The 21,642-nt window shown below is 49.3% G+C and overlaps 1 protein-coding gene across 1 annotated transcript in view; it reads right to left on the reverse strand.

Annotated features, from left to right (window-relative positions):
- Positions 1-19,655, reverse strand: part of prkcq (protein kinase C, theta) — a 38,411-nt gene extending 18,756 nt beyond the window's left edge. The window contains exons 1-7 of the mRNA XM_078420103.1: positions 19,602-19,655; positions 11,477-11,614; positions 9,113-9,312; positions 6,342-6,402; positions 3,659-3,824; positions 1,555-1,586; positions 1,366-1,451 (exon numbers count right to left, since the gene is read on the reverse strand). Coding sequence (XP_078276229.1) covers positions 1,366-1,451; positions 1,555-1,586; positions 3,659-3,824; positions 6,342-6,402; positions 9,113-9,312; positions 11,477-11,591 — 660 coding nt within the window. The 5' untranslated portion in view covers positions 11,592-11,614; positions 19,602-19,655. The remainder of the gene's footprint in view (positions 1-1,365; positions 1,452-1,554; positions 1,587-3,658; positions 3,825-6,341; positions 6,403-9,112; positions 9,313-11,476; positions 11,615-19,601) is intronic.
- Positions 19,656-21,642: the final 1,987 nt, after the last annotated feature.

Raw genomic sequence — 21,642 nt, forward strand, 5'->3', positions numbered from 1 at the left:
CCATTTCTCCTGCATCCAACGCGTCAACTTCACGAACTGACTGTTCACTTGCTGCCTAATATATCCCGCCCCTTGACAGGTGCCATTGTAACAAGATAATCAATGTTATTCAGGCTGTGTAGGAAAATAACTGCAGATGCTGGTACAAATTGAAGGTATCACAAAATGCTGGAGTAACTCAGCAGGTCAGGCAGCATCTAGGAGAGAGGGAACGGGTGACGTTTCGAGTCGAGACCCTTCTTCGGACTGGCCAATCAAGACAAGTCAATGTTGAGGACCTTGGGCAGCTTCCAGCCCAGCGGTGAATTCTCTAACTTCAAGTAACCCTTGCATCCCCTCTCTCTCCATCCCTCCCCCACCCAAGTCCTTGTACTAGTTTCAAAGTCGTCTTGTTGAGTCTCGTTGTCTGTAACCCGTTTTCACCTAGCCCACAGCTAACAGTGAGTGGCCTGTTCCCTTTATCATTGTTACTTTTTTACGTATATTTCATTCATTTGTTCTACATCTCTCCACATCACCATCTATATCTCTCATTTCCCTCTCCTCTGACTCCCAGTCTGATGAAGGGTCTCGACCCAAAACGTCTCCTATCCCTTCTCTCCAGAGATGCTGCCTGACCCGCTGAGTTACTCCAGCATTTTGTGTCTATTTTCGGTTTAAACCAACATCTGCAGTTCCTCCCTACATAATATTCCGCCGGTATAATTGTAAATTATCCATAGTGAGTGTCCCTAGTGTCCCTAGTGCTAGTGCTATTGAGCGGGGATCGCTGGTCGGCGCGGACTCGGTGGGTTGAAGGGCCTGTTGCCGCTCTGTATCTGTAAACTAAACCAAACCAAACGGAGATTATGGGCCGACGGTCAGCACATGGGACTGGTGTACATGGGGCAGCCGTCCGGCGGGGCCTGGATTAGGCCGCGGGATTTTATCTGCACGGCAGGGGCTTCAATGTCGGGAGCCCCGACCGCCCCGACGTGGCAACTCCGACAGCCTGACCGCGGGAGAAGACGGCAGGGGAAGAGAAAAGACATTGTGGCCTTCCATCACAGTGAGGAGGTGACTGGAGGAGACTCACTGTGATGGATGTTTCTTTTGTTTGGTGTTGGTTTATGATTGTGTGTGTTATTGCATTTTTATTGATTATTCTTATTGGTCTTATTGTGACAAATAAATTGACTATTGACTATTGATAAACGCCTCTTAAACACCACCATGGTATCTGCCTCCACCACCACCCCCAGCAGGCAGCGTGTTCCAGGCACCCATCACCCTCCCTCTGTGTAAAACCCTTGCCCCACACCTCTCCTTTAAACTTTGCCCCTCTAAACCGGTTGCTTTGTGACTGGGGTCGCGTGCAGTACGTACAACGGTCTCCCGGCTGTTCACGGCAGATCCAGTGCACTTGGCGATGATCTTGTCGATACACTTCTTGTGAATGGCAGCATTGCACTCTGGAGGAGGAGAGAGAGCGGAGATATTAATCGCACTGCCCACACTCAAAGCATCATTCAAAAGCTTTCCCCGGAAACACTTACAAACTGGGAAACTACTTACGTCTGCACTGATACCCTTGTTTGTTCAAGCCCCTGAAATCACAAAAGAAAATTCAGAAGTTATAGGAGCAAGATTAGGCCATTCGGCCCATCAAGTCTACTCCGCCATTCAATCACGGCTGATCTATCTCTCCCTCCTAACCCCATTCTCCTGCCTTCTCCCTGTAACTCCTGAACCCCGTACTAAACAAGAATTTGTCTACGTTTCTCTGTCTTAAAAATATCCATTGCCTTGCCCTCCACAGCCTTCTGTGGCAATGAATTCTAGGTACATTTATCAACAATCTTTTTTCCATCCAACTTATAATATAATAACTGAAATCTAAGTCTAAACATGAAAGACATTCCTCCCCATCTCCTTCCTAAAGGTATGTCCTTTAATTCTGAGCCTTTGGTCCTCGACTCTCCCACTAGTGGAAACATCCTCTCCACATCCACTCTATCCCGGCCGCTCGCTGTGGAAACATCTCACGTGTTTGGGGAGCAAGGCAAGTTGGGGGCAACAATAGACAATAGGTGCAGGAGGAGGCCACTCGGCCCTTCAAGCCAGCACCGCCATTCAATGTGATCATGGCTGATCATCCACAATCAGTACCCCGTTCCTGCCTTCTCCCCATACCCCCTGACTCCGCTATCTTTAAGAGTTCTATCTAACTCTCTCTTGAAAGCATCCAGTGAATTGGCCTCCACTGTGGCAGAGAATTCCACAGATTCACAACGCTCTAGGCGAACACTTTTTCCTCATCTCCGTTCTAAATGGCCTACCCCTTATTCTTAAACTGTGGCCCCTGGTTCTGGACTCCCCCCAACATCGGGAACATGTTTCCTGCCTCTAACGTGTCCAACCCCTTAATAATCATATGTTTCAATAAGATTCCCTCTCTTCCTTCTAAATTCCAGTGTATACAAGCCTATTCACTCCAGTCTTTCAACATATGACAGTCCCGCCATTCCGGGAATTAACCTAGTAAACCTACGCTGCACGCCCTCAATAGCACGAATATCCTTCCTCAAATTTGGAGACCAAAACTGCACACAGTACTCCAGGTGCGGTCTCACTAGGGCCCTGGACTCCCCCAACATCGAGAACGTGTTTCCTGTCTCTCGCTGGTCCAATCCCTTAATAATCTTAGATATTTCAATAAGATCCCCTCTCATCCATGGATTTGGAATGTCCAGTTTCTTAGCTGGACGTGGAATAGTAATTGGAACATAGAAACATAGAAACATAGAAAATAGGTGCAGGAGTAGGCCATTCGGCCCTTCGAGCCTGCACCGCCATTCAATATGATCATGGCTGATCATCCAACTCAGTATCCCATACCTGCCTTCTCTCCATACCCCCTGATCCCTTTAGCCACAAGGGCCACATCTAACTCCCTCTTAAATATAGCCAATGAACTGGCCTCAACTACCTTCTGTGACAGAGAATTCCACAGATTCACCACTCTCTGTGTGAAAAAAAACGTTCTCATCTCGGTCCTAAAAGACTTCCCCCTTATCCTTAAACTGTGACCCCTTGTTCTGGACTTCCCCAACATCGGGAACAATCTTCCTGCATCTAGCCTCTCCAACCCCTTAAGAATTTTGTAAGTTTCTATAAGATCCCCCCTCAGTCTTCTAAATTCCAGCGAGTACAAGCCTAGTCTATCCAGTCTTTCTTCATATGAAAGTCCTGCCATCCCAGGGATCAATCTGGTGAACCTTCTCTGTACTCCCTCTAAGGCTGGAATGTCTTTCCTCAGATTAGGAGACCAAAACTGTACACTGAACTAGATGCGTAACTCTGTATCCTATCTATGAATGGTTATCTGGACTTGAAGATTGATTCTCTCGATGTAGGGGTGATGCTGTAGGAGAATCTTTGCCAGCGATCATTGCAAAATGTGATCTGTCTCTCCCTCCAGAAACCAGAAACAAATCTGGTTCTTGTTTAGTGGGTAAACTGGCACAAGGAGCTGACGGTGGAATCTTGTATTCAGCGTCGTTGCCAATAACGTGTCCCCCTGGCCCGTTTGACACTTAGAGTTTTACTGCAAGTTTGCTTCGCGCCCTGCGAGCCCATTCGCTGCGTCCTTTCGGCGTTCGACAGCCCGGCGACCTACCAGACAAACTCGTGGCAGACGGAGCAGAAGGTGGGCTGTGGGAAGAAGGTTGCGATGAACTCGTGACACTTGACGATGTGAACTTTGGCCTGCTTGATGGCGCCCCTCCGCTGGTGCCGAGCGAACACTCCCTCTGCCTCAGCTTCCGCACTCTCCTTCTCCTCTGCTGGGATGGCAGAACAGGAGGTTACGCATCGATTACAACCGCGCGCAATCTCCCCCCCTCCCATCTAGGAGAGATGTCCCACCCTCCCATCTAGGAGAGATGTCCCACCCTCCCATCTAGGAGAGACCACCCCCCCTCCCATCTAGGTGACACCCCCCCCTCCCATCTAGGAGAGACCACCCCCCCCTCCCATCTAGGTGACAACCCCCCTCCCATCTAGGTGAGACCCCCCCCTCCCATCTAGGAGAGACCACCCCCTCCCGCTACACAGTCCAACAGTGTCACCCCCTATAAAACGGCACAGTGGTGCAGCGCGTACAGAAACATAGACAATAGGTGCAGGAGGAGGCCATTCGGCCCTTCGAGCCAACACCGCCATTCGCCATGGCTGATCATCCACAATCAGTACCCCGTGCCTGCCTTCTCCCCACATCCCTTGATTCCGTTAGCCCTAAAAGCTAAATCTAACTCCCTCTTGAAAACATCCAGGGAATTGGCCTCCACTGCCCTCTGTGGCAGAGAATTCCACAGATTCACAACTCTCTGGGTGGACATTCTCTTTCTCATGGGACTACAGAGACAAGACCGTTGTCTATCATGAAGACAGATGGAACGAACAGGACCGACCTTCCTTTCCCAGGAGAGCAACCTGACCCTACCCCAAAGATAGACACAGAGTGCTGGAGTAACTCAGCGGGTCAGGCAGCATCTGTGGAGAGAAGGAATGGGTGACGTTTCAGGTCGAGACCCTTCTTCAGACTGAGAGTCGGGGGGAGAGGGAGAGGAGAGATGTCGATGGTGATGTGGAGAGAGATAGAACAAATTAACACACTAAGTTTATCCCATTTAGGCAAAGCTTCCTCTTGACCAAAATATTTAGTTTAGTTTAGTTTACAGGTACAGCACGGAAACAGGCCCTTCGGCCCACCGAGTCCGTGCCGACCAGCGATCTAGCACTATCCTACTACACACACACTTGGGACAGTTTACAATTTTACCACAGCCACTTAACCAACAAACATGTACGTCTTTGGAGTGTGGGAGGAAACCGGAGCACCCGGAGAAAACCCACGCAGGTCAGGATGGAACCCGGGTCTCTGGTGCTGTAAGGCAGCAACTCTGCCGCTGTGCCACTTTGTAACTGTAAGGCTGTAACTCTATATCCTGCACTCTGGGATTGTTCTCTTTGTACGACCTGCTGTACTTGTGCAAGGCTCGATTGTACCCGTGTGTGGCATGATGCGATGGGAAAGCAAATATCATCATTGTTCCTCACTAGAAGGATGAGAGGAGATCTTATCGAAACGTATAATATTATTAAGGGGTTGGACACGTTAGAGGCAGGAAACATGTTCCCAATGTTGGGGGAGTCCAGAACAAGGGGCCACAGTTTAAGAATAAGGGGTAGGTCATTTAGAACTGAGATGAGGAAAAACTTTTTCAGTCAGAGAGTTATGAATCTGTGGCATTCTCTGCCTCAGAAGGCAGTGGAGGCCAATTCTCTGAATGCATTCAAGAGAGAGCTGGATAGAGCTCTTAAGGATAGCGGAGTCAGGGGGTATGGGGAGAAGGCAGGAACGGGATACTGATTGAGGATGATCAGCCGTGATCACATCGAATGGCGGTGCTGGCTCGAAGGGCCAAATGACCTCCTCCTGCACCTATTGTCTATTGTCTGTACGTGACAATAATAAAACAATACTAAGCCAATAATAAACTTAATCCAATACCAAGCCAATAATCAATCAATATTAAACAAATACCAAGCCAATAATCAATCAATATTAAGCCAATACCAGCCAATAATCAATCAATACCACATCCCCTTGGATCTCTCTTCAAATGGTCAGCCTGGCCATTGTGATTTTATCAAGATATCTGTTAAATTCATTTACATCTCATTTCTCTTTCTTTTGGAGTTTAATAGTTTCCCTTTCGTTCGGCCTGGGACGGGACAGGACAGGGGTTTCGGAAACGCCACCTGCAGTCAGTGGAGGTGTGCGTGGATTGGACTGTGTTCCCATAGCAACCGGTGGTTCAAATTGCTTAAAGTGTTGAGAACCTGAGGAATGTTCTGGCACGGGTTGTCTCAAGAGTTACCGAGACGAGAATGTCACGGTGGTAGAGTTGCTGCCTCGCAGCGCCAGAGACCCGGGTTCCATCCCGACTACGGGCGCCGTCTGTACGGAGTTTGACCGTTCACCCCCCCCCCCCGTGCGTTTTCTCCCCGATCTCCGGTTTCCTCCCACACTCCAAAGACGTGTCGACCTCCACTGCCGTCTGTGGCAAAGAATTCCAAAGACTCACCACCCTCTGACTAAAGAGATTCCTCCTCGTCTAGTTTGCTAAAGGAACGTCCTTTAATCCTGAGGCCGTGCACTCTGGTCCAGGTAACACGAGCCTTTCGCTGTACCTCGGCACAGGTGACAATAAACTGAACTGGACTGGACTGGCGTGATGCTCAGACTATCCGCGGGCTTTGGGCAGAGTCGAGGAACGACAGGTACAAACACTTACCATTTTGTTCTCGATAGTAATTCACACTCATCAGCATTCGGCCCCGCGGTTTTAGTTCCAACTTTTTTTTCATAAAAGAAGAAACGAAAGAATCATCGCAAGAAGAAAAAGACGATTAAAACATCATGAGTTTTTCACAGTTACCAGAATGCTGCCTGGATCAGAGGGAATTAGTCACAAGGAGAGCTTGGAAAAACCTGGGTTGTTTTAGAAACATAGAAAATAGGTGCAGGTGGAGGCCATTTGGCCCTTCGAGCCAGCACCGCCATTCATTATGATCATGGCTGATCATCCATAATCAGTAACCCGTGCCTGCCTTCTCCCCATATCCCTTGATTCCACTAGCCCCTAGAGCTCTATCTAACTCTTTTTAAAATTCATCCAGTGAATTGGCCTCCACTGCCCTCTGTGGCAGAGAATTCCACAAATTCACAACTCTCTGGGTGAAAAAGTTTTTTCTCACCTCATCTTTAATCTCAGACTGTGGCCCCTGGTTCTGGACTCGCCCAACATTGGGAACATTTTTCCTGCCTCTAGCTTGTCCAGTCCTTTTATAATTTTATACGTCTCTATAAGATCCCCTCTCATCCTTCTAAACTCCAGTGAATACAAGCCCAGTCTTTCCAATCTTTCCTCATGTGACAGTCCCGCCATCCCGGGGAATAACATCGTGAACCTACGCTGCACTGCCTCAATAGCAAGGATGTCCTTCCTCAAATTCACACAGTACTCCAGGTGTGGTCTCACCAGGGCCCTGTACAACTGCAGAAGGACCTCTTTACTCCTGCACTCAAATCCTCTGGTTTTCTCTGGAACGTTAGGAGATTGAACCTCCTGGCGTAACGCTTTAGAGTTGATTTCACTGCAAGGTTTGTGACTTTGCAGGACAATGCTTGAAACACAGGTTATTGTTAGTGGATGTGTTGAATAACAGGGCGAGACTACACTCTAGGGCATGGTAGTGTAGCATGGTCATTTCAGGTCGTTGTACACATGGCTTCGTCTTTATCTCAAAGGGTTTGTCTGACCACCTTTACTCTCTGTGACACTGAGGTAGTGATCGCGACACTTCAAGCTGGAAAGGGCACAGAGAAGGTTTACAAGGATGTCGCCAGGCCTCGAGGGCCCTGAGCTACAGGGAGAGGTTCAGCAGACTGGGACCTTATTCCTTGGAGCACAGGAGGAGGAGGGGTGATCTTATAGAGGTGTATAAAACCATTAGAGGAATAGATCGGGTAGATGCACACAGTCTCTTGCCCAGAGTAGGGGAATCGAGAACCAGAGGACATAGGTTTAAGGTGAGGGAGGAAAGGTTTAATAGGAACCTGATGGGCAACGTTTATGGATAGGTGAAGTTTCACAGAGTGCTGGAGTAACTCAGCGGGTCAGGCAGCATCTCTGGAGAACATGGATAGGTGATATTTCGGGTCGGGACCCTTCTTCAGACAGAGCCTCTGTAACTTGCTCCTTAGTGTGTATGGAGTGGATGAGAAAATGTGATAATGTAGAACTAATGGAGCGGCACGGTGGCGCACCGGTAGAGTTACTTGCTCACAGCACCAGAGACCCAGGTTCGATCCTGACTACGGCTCCTGTCCGCACGGAGTTTGTACGTTCTCTCCGTGACCACAAGGGTTTTCTCCGGGTGCTCCGGTCTCCTCCAAAGACATACAGGTTTGTAGATTAATTGGCTTTGGTAAAAATTGTAAATTGTCCCTAGTGTGTGTAGGACAGTGTTAATGTGCGGGGATCGCTGGTCAGCTCGGACTCGATGGGCCGAAGGGCCTTTTTCCGCGCTGTATCTCTAAACTAAACCAAACTAGTGTGAACGGGTGATGGATGGTCATGGCCACAGGGCATGTTTCTGCCCTGTTTCTCAAAACTAAACAAAAGAAACTACATTAGTGTGAACAGGTGATCAATGGTTGGCGTGGACTCGGTGGGCTGAAGGACATGTTTCCACACTGTATCTCTAAATTAAACAAAACTAAACTAAACTAAGCTAATGTGAACGGGTGATTGTGGTCAGTGTGGACTCGGTGGGCCGAAGGGCCTGTTTCTGTGCTGTATTTCTAAACAAAACTAAACTTAGTGTGGAAGGGTGAACAATGGTCGGTGGGGACTAGGTGGGCCGAAGGACATGTTTCCACAGTGTAACTTTTAGTTTTGTTTATTTTAGAGATACAGCGCGGAAACAGGCCCTTCGGCCCACCAGGTCCGCGCCGACCAGCGATCCCCGCACACTAACACTATCCTACACACACTAGGGACAATTTTTACATTTACCAATCCAATTAACCTACAAAACCTGCGCGTCTTTGAAGCGTGGGAGGAAACCGAAGATCTCGGAGAAAACCCACGCAGGTCACGGGGAGAACGTACAAACTCTGTACAGAGAGCGCCCGCAGTCGGGATGGAACCCGGGTCTCCGGCGCTGCATTCGCTGAAAGGCAGCAACTCTACCGCTGCATCACCGTGACTTGAAACGAAACAAAACGAAATTAAACGAAACTGAACTAAACTAATGTGGACGGGCGTTGGCTGGTCGGCGTGGGCTCGGCGGGCCGAAGGGCCTGTTTCCAACTGTCTCTCTAAATCAATCAGTCAATAGACAATAGGTGCAGGAGGAGGCCATTCGGCCCTTCGAGCCAGCACCGCCATTCAATGTGATTATGGCTGATCATTCTCAATCAGTACCCTGGTTGGTGTAGGGTCAGTTAACCCAGTCAGTCCCTGGCTGGTGTGGGTCAGTAAACCCTGCAGTAACTTACCCAGATGTCGGCTTTGCCTTGGTTGCGTTTACACTTCTCGGCCAGGGAGTTGAGCTCGACGGTGATCTCGGAAATCAGCTCCACAGTCTTGTCCTTGATCACGATGTGCATGAGGCGGCCCTTGTTGATGTGGGCATCGAAGGTGCTGTTCCAGGGCGGGTACATGGTGGGCCTCTTCTGCATCAACATCTGCCCTTTCTCTGTGGAGACATTCACACACACGCACGCACGCACAACATGGATAAGGATCAGGGTGGGGAGGGGGCAGAGGGGAGGTGGGAGGCAGAGGGGGGGACAGTTCAGTTTTTTGGCTCCCAGTAAAAATTGTGGGACAGCGCTAGTGTGCGGGGATCGCTGGACGGCACGGACTAGACGGGCCGAAGGACCTGTTTCCACGCTGTATCTCTAAACTAAACACAGCAGATTTCACCCATTCCTTCTCTCCTGAGATGCTGCCTGACCTGCTGAGTTACTCCAGCATTTTGTGAAATAAATCACTCCCTCTTATGGTGCCCGCAAGGGCCTGATTACCAATGAGGTGCTTTTAATTTGTCACCATTGAGTGATGTTTTGCGATCATTATTATCTGCCGTCAGTGAAATGATGCTGGTCTTGTGATTGATCCCTGAGGGCACAGGTCTCGTGTGAGAGAGAGGGAGAGCGCTGGGCTACCTGTTTGGTCACGGGGCCTTGTCCCATAACACTGGCCTCCCACTCCCACTGCACCAGACGTCATCTTCACAAGGTTGCAAGTGATAGGAGCAGAATTAGGCCATTCGGCCCATCAAGTCTACTCCGCCATTCAATCACGGCTGAACTATCTCTCCCTCCTAACCCCATTCTTCTCCCAGCAGCCCCCAACACCCGTACTGATCGAGAGTCTGTCAATCTCCGCCATTGACTCGGCCTCCACTGCCATCTGTGTGGTCGTACAGTCATATTCCACTGAAGAAGGGTCTCGAGTCGAAATGTCACCCGCCCCTTCTCTCCAGAGATGCTGCCTGACCCGCTGAGTTACTCCAGCACTCTGTGAAACGTCACCTATCCATGTTCTCCAGAGATGCTGCCTGACCCGCTGAGTTACTCCAGCATTTTGTGTCTATCTTCTGTACTGTTCTATGTTCCACATTGACCCTGTAGGAAACCCACGCAGTCACGGGGAGAACAGACAGACACAGACACACACACACAGACACACACAGACACACACACACACACACACACAGGCACGCACGCACAGACACACACACACACAGACACACACAGACACACAGACAGACACACAGACACACACACACACAGACACACACAGACACACACACACACACACACACACACAGGCACGCACGCACAGACACACAGACACACACAGACACAGACACACACACACACACACACACACACACAGACACAGACACACACACACACACACACACACACACTCACACACAGACACAGACACACACAGACACAGACACACACAGACACAGACACACACACACACACACACACAGACACACACACACACACACAGCAGCTCTACCCGCTGTGCCACTGTGCCACCCAAATTGATTTGCCCGACTTCTACTACCTGCTGATGCAAGATATTTTTAGACTCTACATCCATGTCTTTGAAGCAATGTTAAACATTAAGTTTCTGACAGGCTCTTTGCAGTAATTGCTCGTGCCATCTCACTTCACTTGCAAGTAGAATCTTTGTGCAAGTACAGTAATACGTCTTGTGATGGGAACCTACACCAGCATGGCTTTAGCTTACACTGGGCGGCTGGCTACCTCACAGCACCAGAGACACCGGCTCAATCCTGTCCGAGGGTGCTGTCTGTGTGTGCGTGTGTGTGTGTGTGCCTGTGCGTGTGTGTGTATGCGTGTGCGTTCGTGTGTACATTCTCCCCGTGACCTGCGTGGGTTTCCTCCGGGTGCTCCGGTTTCCTCCCGCATCCCAAAGACGTATCATACGTTTTCACTGCACCTCGGTACATGTGACAATGAACTAAACTGAACTCATTTTTTTCAGTTTTATGATCCAACTCCATCCAGTCCCTATCCCCCAACCCACCACATAGCGGGTCTTGCACTTTTTCCTTTAGTTTGGTTTAGAGACATAGCGTGGAGAGAGGGGGTGGTGGTGGGGGGGGGGTGGTGGGGGTGGTTGGGGGGGTGGTGGTGGGGGGGGTGGTGGGGGTGGTTGGGGGGGAGGGGGTTGGGGGGGTGGTTGGGGGGGGTGGGGGTGGTTGGGGGGGGTGGGGGTGGTTGGGGGGGGGGAGGGGGTTGGGGGGGTGGTTGGGGGGGAGGGGTGGGGGTGGTTGGGGGTGGTTGGGGGCGGAGTGGGGGGGCGATTGTTACCTGTGTCCACCATCTCTTTCACAATCACGGCACAGTAAGGGTTCTGGATGTCCTCCACTTGCAACGACGGGCCGCTGTCGAAGTTGGAGAAGCCAATACGGAGGAAGGGATTCATATCGTCGATCTTCACAGTCAGACCTTGGGGAATGGACGAGGAGAGGGGACTTCAATCAGTGAGCTAGACACGTGCGCACACGCACCAACACGCACACGCGCGCATGCACACACGCGCACACGCACACACCAACTGGGGCTTGAAATTGGTGCCAAATCTGGCGACTCTGTACTACACATAGAAACATAGACAATAGGTGCAGCAGGAGGCCATTCGGCCCTTCGAGCCAGCACCGCCATTCAATGTGATCATGGCTGATCATCCACAATCCACAATCAGTACCCCGTTCCTGCTTTCTCCCCATATCCCTTGATTCCGTTAGCCCTAACAGCTAAATCTCTTGAAAACATCCAGTGAATCGGCCTCCACTGCCTTCTGCGGCAGAGAATTCCACACATTCACAACTCTCCAGGTGAAAACTGTCCCAGTGCACCACTGTGGCTGACGTGTGTATGAAAGAACTGCAGGTGCTGGTTTAAATCGAAGGTAGACACAAAATGCTGGAGTAACTCAGCGGGACAGGCAGCATCTCTGGAGAGAAGGAATGGGTGACTTTTCGGGTCGAGACCCTTCTTCAGTCTGTGGCTGAGATGCTGATCTACCATGTAACCAAGTGCACCAGCATCACTATACATGTACTGAACTGGATAGAGTGGATGTGGAGAGGATGTTCCCACTGGTGGGAGAGTCTGATTGAATGGCAGAGTAGGCTTGATGGGCCGAATGGCCTAATTCGGTTCGGGGTATGGGGAGAAGGCAGGAACGGGGTACTGATTGAGAATGATCAGCCATGATCACATTGAATGGTGGTGCTGGCTCGAAGGGCCGAATGGCCTCCTCCTGCACCTATTGTCTATAATTCTACTCCTATTCCTTATGACCTTATGACCCGTCACCACAGATGCTGCCTGACCCGCTGAGTTACTCCAGCACTCTGTGAAACGCCACCTATCCATGTTCTCCACAGATGCTGCCTGACCCGCTGAGTTACTCCAGCACTCTGTGAAACGTCACCTATCCATGTTCTCCACAGATGCTGCCTGACCCATTGAGTTGCTCCAGCACTCTGTGAAACGTCACCTATCCATGTTCTCCAGGAGATGCTGCCTGACCCGCTGAGTTACTCCAGATTTTTGTGTCTATCTTAGGAGGCAACGTGAGCTCCACTGGTTATAAATACACACTGGCACCTGCCAAGCTGACTGGACGTAGGAATGCTACACAACAAATTCTATAGGAGTCATCCAGGACCCTTAGTCTTGCTCATGGTTATAAATGCGTTGCAAGGCTCAATCCTTCAATTCAAGTGGAAGCTCACCATGATATAGGAAAATTGATGCCATGCTTGAAAGGGTTCAGAGAAGATTTACGAAGATGTTGCCAGGACTAGAGGGTGTGAGCTACGGGGAGAGGTTGAGCAGGCTGGGTCTCTATTCCATGGAGCGCAGGAGGATGAGGGGAGATCTTATAGAGGTGTACAAAATCATGAGGGGAATAGATCGGGTAGATGCACAGAGTCTCTTGCCCAGAGTGGGGGAATCGACGACCAGAGGACATAGGTTTAAGGTGAAGGGGGAAAGATTCAATAGTAATTCGAGGGGTAACTTTTTCACACAAAGGGTGGTGGGTGTATGGAACGAGCTGCCGGAGGAGGTAGTTGAGGCTGGGACTATCGCAATGTTTAAGAAGCAATTAGACAGGTACATAGATAGGACAGGTTTGGAAGGATTTGGGCCAAACGCAGGCAGGTGGGACTAGTGTAGATGGGACATTGTTGGCCGGTGTGGGCAAGTTGGGCCGAAGGGCCTGTTTCCACGCTGTATCACTCTATGACTTGCTTCCAATCACGTTATTAATAAAGTGCTGTTGAAGATCAACGATGACGTGGGAAGACAGGAGGGGCTTTGTTGCTGTGATGATGCTCCGAGGGTTTCTCTAACGTCATTCACAGACGGTGACATTTCGGCAGCATGGTGTTTTTTTACAAGGAGTGTTGCTTGTGCCACTTTTAGTTCCCGCATAACGTCACTCTGCTACTGAGACACAAGTGCCCATCTGTGTTTCATCCCACCCGCGCCTGCACCTCCTCCAACCTCATCTACTGTTAGAGATGACTCTATGACCTAGAGTGATACAGTGATACAGTGTGGAAACAGGCCCTTCGGCCCAACTTGCCCACACCGGCCAACATGTCCCATCTGCACCAGTCCCACCTGACTGCACTTGGGCCAAATCCCTCCAAATCTCTCCTGTCCATGTACCTGTCTAAATACTCCTTCAACGTTGCGATAGTCCCAGCCTCAACTACCTCCTCCTGCAGCTCGTTCCATACACCCACCACTCTTTGTGCATAAAAATTGCTCTTCGGGTTCTGAATAAATCTTTCTCCCCCCCCCCCCACACACCTTCACCCTATGTCTTTTGGTTCTTGATTCCCCTACTCTGATTGAAAGACTGTGCATTCACCCTATCCATTGTAGCGGTAGAGTTGCTGCCTCACGGCTCCAGAGACCCGGGTTTGGTCCCGACTACGGGTGCTGTCTGTACGGAGTTTGCACGGGTGTGACTGCGTGGGTTTTCTCCGGGTGCTCCGGTTTCCTCCCACACTCCAAAGACGTGCAGGTTTGTAGGTTAATTGGCTCTCTGTAAATTGTCCCTAGTGTGTGTGGGATGGAACTAGCGTGAACCGGGTGGTCGGTGGTTGGCGTGGACTCGGTGGGCCGAAGGGCCTGTTTCCAGGTTGTATCGCTAAACTATATGTATGTTGGATGTCAAGGGTCCCATTGAACTAATATCTACACTAGACGTTCGAGGTACAGCGTGGAAACAGGCCTTTCACCGTGCCGGCCAGCAATCACCCTGTACATTAGCAATATCCTACACACTCGGAACAATTTACAGAAGCCAAATTAACCTACAAACCTGCACATCATTGGAATGTGGGAGGAAACCGGAGCACCCGGAGAAAACCCATGCAGGTCACGGGGAGAACGTACAAACTCTGCGCAGACACCAATCAATTTCATAGCAGATAGTTTGATGTGAAGATATAGACTCAAAATGCTGGAGTAAGTTGCCCCTAGTGTGTGCAGGATAGAACAAGCACACGGGGAGATTGTTGGTCAGTGCGGACAATGTGGGACGAAGGGCCTGTTTCCAAGCTGCATCTCCAAAGAAAACGAAACTCCTAATGTACAGAACGCCGACATTTCAGGTACACTTGTAAACATTGAGTGACAGGAAGCTGCCAGTGAAGGTTTTAGTTGGAGTTGCTTTTGGTGTTCAAAGTAGACAAACCTTCTCTGAAGAACAAAGATATCTTTTCTCTTTGAAAATTGAGTGTTTGTGTTCGATTCGACAAAAGTAGTTGGGGATCTTTTTAAAAATACAATATAATTATGGCTCATTTCATAGAAACAAATGCCGACCAACATGCCCCATCTACACTAGTCCCACCTCCCTGCGTTTGGCCCATATCCCTCTAAACCTGTCCTATCCATGTACCTATCCATGTCTAAATGTTTCTTAAATCTACCTGCCTCAACTACCTCCTCCGGCAGCACGTTCCATACACCCACAATTCTTTAAGTAAAAAAGTTACCCCTCAGGTTCCTATTAAATCTTTCCCCCCCTCACCTTAAACCTATGTCCTCTGGTTCACGATTCCCCTACTCTGGGCAAGAGACTCTGTGCATTCACCCTATCTATTCCTCTCACGATTTTGTACACCTCTTTTAGATCACCCCTCAACCTCCTGCGCTCCATGGAATAAAATCCTAGCCTGCTCAACCTCTCCCTGTAGCTCAGACCCACGATTCCTGGCAACATTCTCGTAGATCTTCTCTGTATCCCTTTTCATCGTAACAACAATTTTCCTGACCAAAACTGAACATAATACTCCGAATGTGGCCTCACCAATGTCTGCTACAGCTGTAACATAACATTCCAACTTCTACACTCAGTGCTAGGACTGATGAAGGCCAATGTACCGAAAGCCTTCTTGACCACCCTATTCTCTATCTGCGACGCCATTTTCAAGGAAACATGTACCTGTAAAGGTTCTGACTGTCTACCCTATCTACGCCCCTCATAACTTTATTTACTTCTGTCGAGTCTCCCCCCAACCTCCGACACTCCAGAGAAAGCAATACAAGTCTGTCCAACCTCTCCCTGGAGTTGAAGCCCTCTAATCCAGGCCCCATCCACCCTCTTCAAAGCCTCCACACCCTTCCAGCAATGGGGTGACCAGAACCGCATTCAATACTCCAAGTGCTGTCTCCAAACGATGTCTTCCAGAGAGAGCCTTCCATAGACAACTTGGGCCGAAGTTTAATATTTAAAATTTTTGAAATTTAGGTGTGAAATTTAGGGTGGCACGGTGGCACAGCGGTAGAGTTGCTGCCTTACAGCGAATGCAGCGCCGGAGACTCAGGTTCGATCCTGACTACGGGCGCCGTCTGTACGGAGTTTGTACGTTCTCCCCGTGACCTGCGTGGGTTTTCTCCGAGATCTTCGGTTTCCTCCCACACTCCAAAGACGTGCAGGTTTGTAGGTTAATTGACTGGGCAAATGTAAAAAAATAAATTGTCCCTAGTGGGCGTAGGATCGTGTTAATGTGCGGGGATCGCTGGGCGGCGCGGACCCGGTGGGCCGAAGGGCCTGTTTCTGCACTGTATCTCTAAATCTCTAAAAAATAAGTGTGTCCCGACACACACCAGGGACAATTTGCAACCGAAGCCAACATTTGAAGGTTCGATAGAGCTCTAGGGGCTAGTGGAATCAAGGGGTATGGGGAGAAGGCAGGCACGGGTTACTGATTGTGGATGATCAGCCATGATCACAATGAATGGCGGTGCTGGCTCGAAGGGCAAAATGGCCTCCTCCTGCACCTATTATCTATGTTTCTATGAACATTTTAATTTGCGGGGTATTAATTTTGCTGATCCACTGTTTTAATAGAACATTACTTTTATTAAATGTAATTATTTACACAGATACTGGAGTATCAGATAGACACTTGCACTTTGAAGTGTTGTCACACTAGCACATTGTTGTTGTTTATTAATCACACAGGAACTTTGCGAGGAAGTGCTGAGTTTAGTTTAGAGATAACCGCGCAGAAACAGGCCCTTCGGCCCACCGAGTCCGTGCCGACCAGCGATCCCCACACACTAGTACTATCCTACACACACTAGGGACAATTTGTAAACGAAGCCAATTAACCTACAAACCCGTACGTCTTTGGAGTGTGGGAGGAAACCGGAGCACCCGGAGAAAACCCACGCGGGTCACAGGGAGGGAGGCACTAAATACTGGAGTAACTCAGCGGGTCAGGCAGCATCATGGGAGAGAAGGAATGGGTGACGTTTCGGGTCGAGACCCTTCTTTACTCCAGCATTTTGTGTCTACCTTCGATGTAAACCAGCATCTGCAGTTTTTGTTTCCTACACAGGTCATGGGGAGAACGTACAAACTCCGTACAGACAGTAGATTTTTTAGATTTAGAGATACAGCGCAGAAACCGGCCTTACGGCCCACCGGGTCCGCGCCGCCCAGCAATCCCCGCACATTAACACCATCCTACACCCACTAGGGACAATTTTTACATTTGCCAATTAACCTACATACCTGTACGTCTTTGGAGAGTGGAAGGAAACTGAAGATCTCGGAGAAAACCCACGCAGGTCACGGGGAGAACGTACAAACTCCGTACAGTACAGCACCCAGAGAAATGTCAGGATCGAACCCGAGTCTCTGGCGCTGTATTCGCTGTAAGGCAGCAACTCTACCGCTGCGCCACCGTGCCGCCCAAGTTCTGGACCAACAATAACCATTTGCATTAACAAAGCGCCTTTCTAACACGCAACAAGACTATTCCAGAATAGGCACATGGACATGCAGGAAGTGGAGGGAAATGGTTTAGGTATAAGCAGATAGGTTTGGCTTAGCTTAGAGATACAGCATGGAAACAGGCCCTTCGGCCCACACACCAGCAGTCACCCCGCACACTGGTTCTATCGTAAACAGCAGAGACAATTTACCGAAGCCGATTAACCTAAAATCTTGCATACAAACCTATTTGCAAAAAAAGCAAAGATTTCACTGTACATGCCACAACAAAGTCTCATTGCACGTTTTCTGGAGTGTGGGAGGAAGCCAAAGCACCCGGAGAAAACATGTTTCCTGCCTCTAACGTGTCCAACCCCTTAATAATCTTATACGTTTCGATAAGATCCCCTCTCATCCTTCTAAATTCCAGTGTAGGATAGTGCTAGTTTATGAGCTGATCGCTGGTCGGCACGGACTCGGTGGGCCGAAGGGCCTGTTTCTACACTGTACTTCTAACGTCTACATTTATACCCAGCCAATTAATCTACAAACCTGCACGTCTTTGGAGTGTGGGAGGAAACCAAAGATCTTGGAGAAAACCCACGCAGGTCACGGGGAGAACGTACAAACTCCGTACAGACAGCGCCCGTGGTCAGGATGGAACCCGTGTCTCTGGCGCCATGGTGGCAGCAACTCTCCCGCTGCGCCAACGTGTCCCTCAAATAAGATTAGTTTAACTGGGCATTAAATAGACACAAGGAACTGCAGATGCTGGTTAATACATAAAAGGACAAGGAGTGCTGGAGTACCTCAGCGGGTCAGGCAGCATCTCTGGAGAACATGGATAGGTGACGTTTTTTGTCAGGACCATTCTTCAGATTTTGGTCTTCTTTGGTCTGAGGTCGGGTCCATTCTTTTTCTCCAGAGATACTGCCCTATCATTTTCTGCACAGACGTTGTGTGTCTGTTACTGTGCTGCACTTTGCTAGATCCTGTATCTGTTCACTGTGGACGGCTCGATTGTAATCAAGTATTGTCCTTCCGCTGACTGGTTAGCACGCAACAAAAGCTTTTCACTGTACCTCGGTACACGTGACAATAGACTGAACTGATCTACGTTCTATGTTTGAAATGGTGAGGTTGGCGAGTTGCAAATTGGGTTTAGTTTCGTTTAGAGATACAGCGTGGAAACAGGCCCTTCGGCCCACTGGGTCCGCGCCGACCAGCGATCCCCCCAAATTAACACTATCCTACACCCACTAGGGACAATTTTTACATTTACCAAGCCAATTAACCTCCAAACCTGCACGTCTTTGGAGTGTGGGAGGAAACCGAGGATCTCGGAGAAAACCCACGCAGGTCACGGGGAGAAGGTACAAACTCCGTACAGACGGCGCCCGTAGTCGGGATCGAACCCCGGTCTCCGGCGCTGCATTCGCTGTAAGGCGGCAACTCTACCGCCGCGCCACCGTGACCGTTCTGAAAACCCAAATCCAAATCATCGATTGATATGAAGACGAGTTCTTGTAGCAACCATGGGGAAGTTTATTGTGGACTTCCCTCCAGACTGAGAGACACTGCCTTTCAATATCACGCTACTCTCGTTAATGCCCACAGTTTCCATCGTTTTGCTGCAGTCTTTCTTAATCCCTGACCTTCAGCTTTGATGACAGGACAACATAGAAAATTCGAAACATAGAACACAGGTGCAGGAGGAGGCCATTCAGCCCTTCGAGCCAGCACTGCCATTCAATATGATCATGGCTGATCATCCAAAATCAGTACCCCATTCCTGATTTTTCCCCATATCCCTTGATTCCGTTAGCCCTAAGAGCTATATGTCTAACTCTCTCTTGAAAACATCCAGTGAATCGGCCTCCGCTGCCTTCTGTGGCAGAGAATTCACAACTCTGATTCACCACTTTGATTGTGGATGATCAGCCATGATCACATTGAATGGCGGTGCTGGCTCGAAGGGCCGAATGGCCTCCTCCTGCACCTATTGTCTATTGTCTATTAACTCTCTGGGTGAAGAAGTTTTTCCTCGTCTCAGTCCTAAATGGCCTCCCCGTTATTCTTAGACTGTGACCCCTGGTTCTGGACTCCCCCAGACTTGGTCTTTCAGAAGTTCATGTAATCCACAACAACCCCATTTCCCCGTCAAACCACCCTCTCACTCACCCACATCAACAATTTGGGAGCGAGATGATTTTCACAATTCCACGCTTGTTGCCTTTAAACTTCTGCAAATTACTCAAAGATTTGGTTCTGGTAAAGACTGCTGCCGGAGAGATCGAAAGAGTGGATGCAGAAAACAAGGAACTACAGATGCTGGTTTACAACAAAAAAAAACACGGAGTGCTGGAGTAACTCAGCGGGTCAGGCAGCATCTGTGGAGAACATGGACAGGTGACGTTTCACATAGTGCTGGAGTAACTCAGCGGGTCAGGCAGCATCTGTGGAGAACATGGATAGGTGACGTTTTGGGTCGGGACCCTTCTTCAGTCTCATACACCTACTCCCCTTCGTCCAAAAAAAAAAAAACCACTCCTCTGGTTCCTATTAAATCTTTCCCCCCTCACCTTCTCTGATACTCGATTTCCCTACCCTGCGTTAAATACACTCCGTGTATTCACCATGTCTATTCCTCTCATGATTTTACGCAACCTCTATCAGGTCCCCCCTCACCCTCCTGAGTCCCAGCCTGCTCAACCTCTCTCTATAGATCAGGCCCTCCAGTCTATTATCATCCACATAAATGCAGTGAATTGTGGACGCAGCCCAGACCATGACACAAAACCGACCTCCCTCCCACTGACCCCATCTACACCTCACGCTGCCTCGGCAAGGCCAGCAGCATCATCAAGGACCAGTCTCACCCCCGGCCACTCCCTCTTCTCCCCTCTCCCATCGGGCAAGAGGTACAGAAGTGTGGAAACGCACACCTCCAGATTCAGGGACAGTTTCATCCCGGCTGTTATCAGGCAACTGAACCATCCAACCACAACCAGAGAGCAGTGCTGAACTACTATCTACCTCATTGGTGACCCTCGGACTATCCTTGATTAGACTTCGCTGGCTTTACCTTGCACTAAACGTTATTCCCTTATCATGTATCTGCACACTGTGGACGGCTCGATTGTCATCATGTATTGTCTTTCCGCTGACTGGTTAGCGCGCAACAAAAGCTTTTCACTGTACCTCGCTCGGTACACGTGACAATAAACTAAACTGAAACTGAACTGATAATTCTCTGCGTTCTTTCCAGCTAAATTACATCCTAATCCTCTTCTAATGTAATCAAGGAATATGGGGAGAAAGCAGGAACGGGGTACTGATTTTGGATGATCAGCCATGATCATATTGAATGGCGGTGCTGGCTCGAAGGGCCGAATGGCCTCCTCCTGCACCGATTGTCTATGTTTCTATGTTTCTACTGTCTTCTTTTTACTGTCTTCTTTCTACTTTTTTTTTCTATTGGAACCTAATCAAATGTACAGCACTTTGGTCAACGTGGGTTGTTTTTAAATGTGCTATACAAATAAAATTGACTTGACTTGACTTCCCGTTCGGACCCAAAGACAAGTGTGAAAGGGTTCAGGCTGCAGACTAGAACGCTGTGGAACTCTGGAGATTGGCGGAGATGGTGTGAATCTTATTTTTAGCGCTGTGTGGGTGTGTTAACGCGTTCTGACAGAATAACCAACCACTTCTAATGTCGAAACCGGAGAAATGAAATGAGGAATCCAGACATTTATCGCAACATCTTCAGTTCCTCTGCAATTTGGGTTTTTGACACAAGTGCTATGTGGATGTAGCAGGATTGTAGAGCATCCTTCCTCATTACAGCCACTCAGTGTGGAAACAGGCACCATCGGCACAACTTGCCCACTCCGACCAACATGCCCCCATCTACTCCAGTCCCATCTGCCTGCGTTTGGCCCATATATCCCTCTAAACCCGTCCTAGATTCAGGGACAGCTTCTTCCCAGCAGTATTTATTCACAAAATGCTGGAGTAACTCAGCAGGTCAGGCAGCATCTCGGGAGAGAAGGAATGGGTGACGTATCGGGTCGAGACCCTTCTTCAGACCGGCATCTGCAGTTATATTCTTATTCTTCCCAGCTGTTATCAGGCAACTGAACCGTCCTACCTCCAACTAGAGAGTGGTCCTGACCTCCCATCCACCTCATTGGAGACCCTCAGACTATCTTTAACCCGA

Source organism: Rhinoraja longicauda, chromosome 23 (assembly GCF_053455715.1).
Source record: "Rhinoraja longicauda isolate Sanriku21f chromosome 23, sRhiLon1.1, whole genome shotgun sequence".
Lineage (NCBI taxonomy): Eukaryota > Metazoa > Chordata > Chondrichthyes > Rajiformes > Arhynchobatidae > Rhinoraja > Rhinoraja longicauda.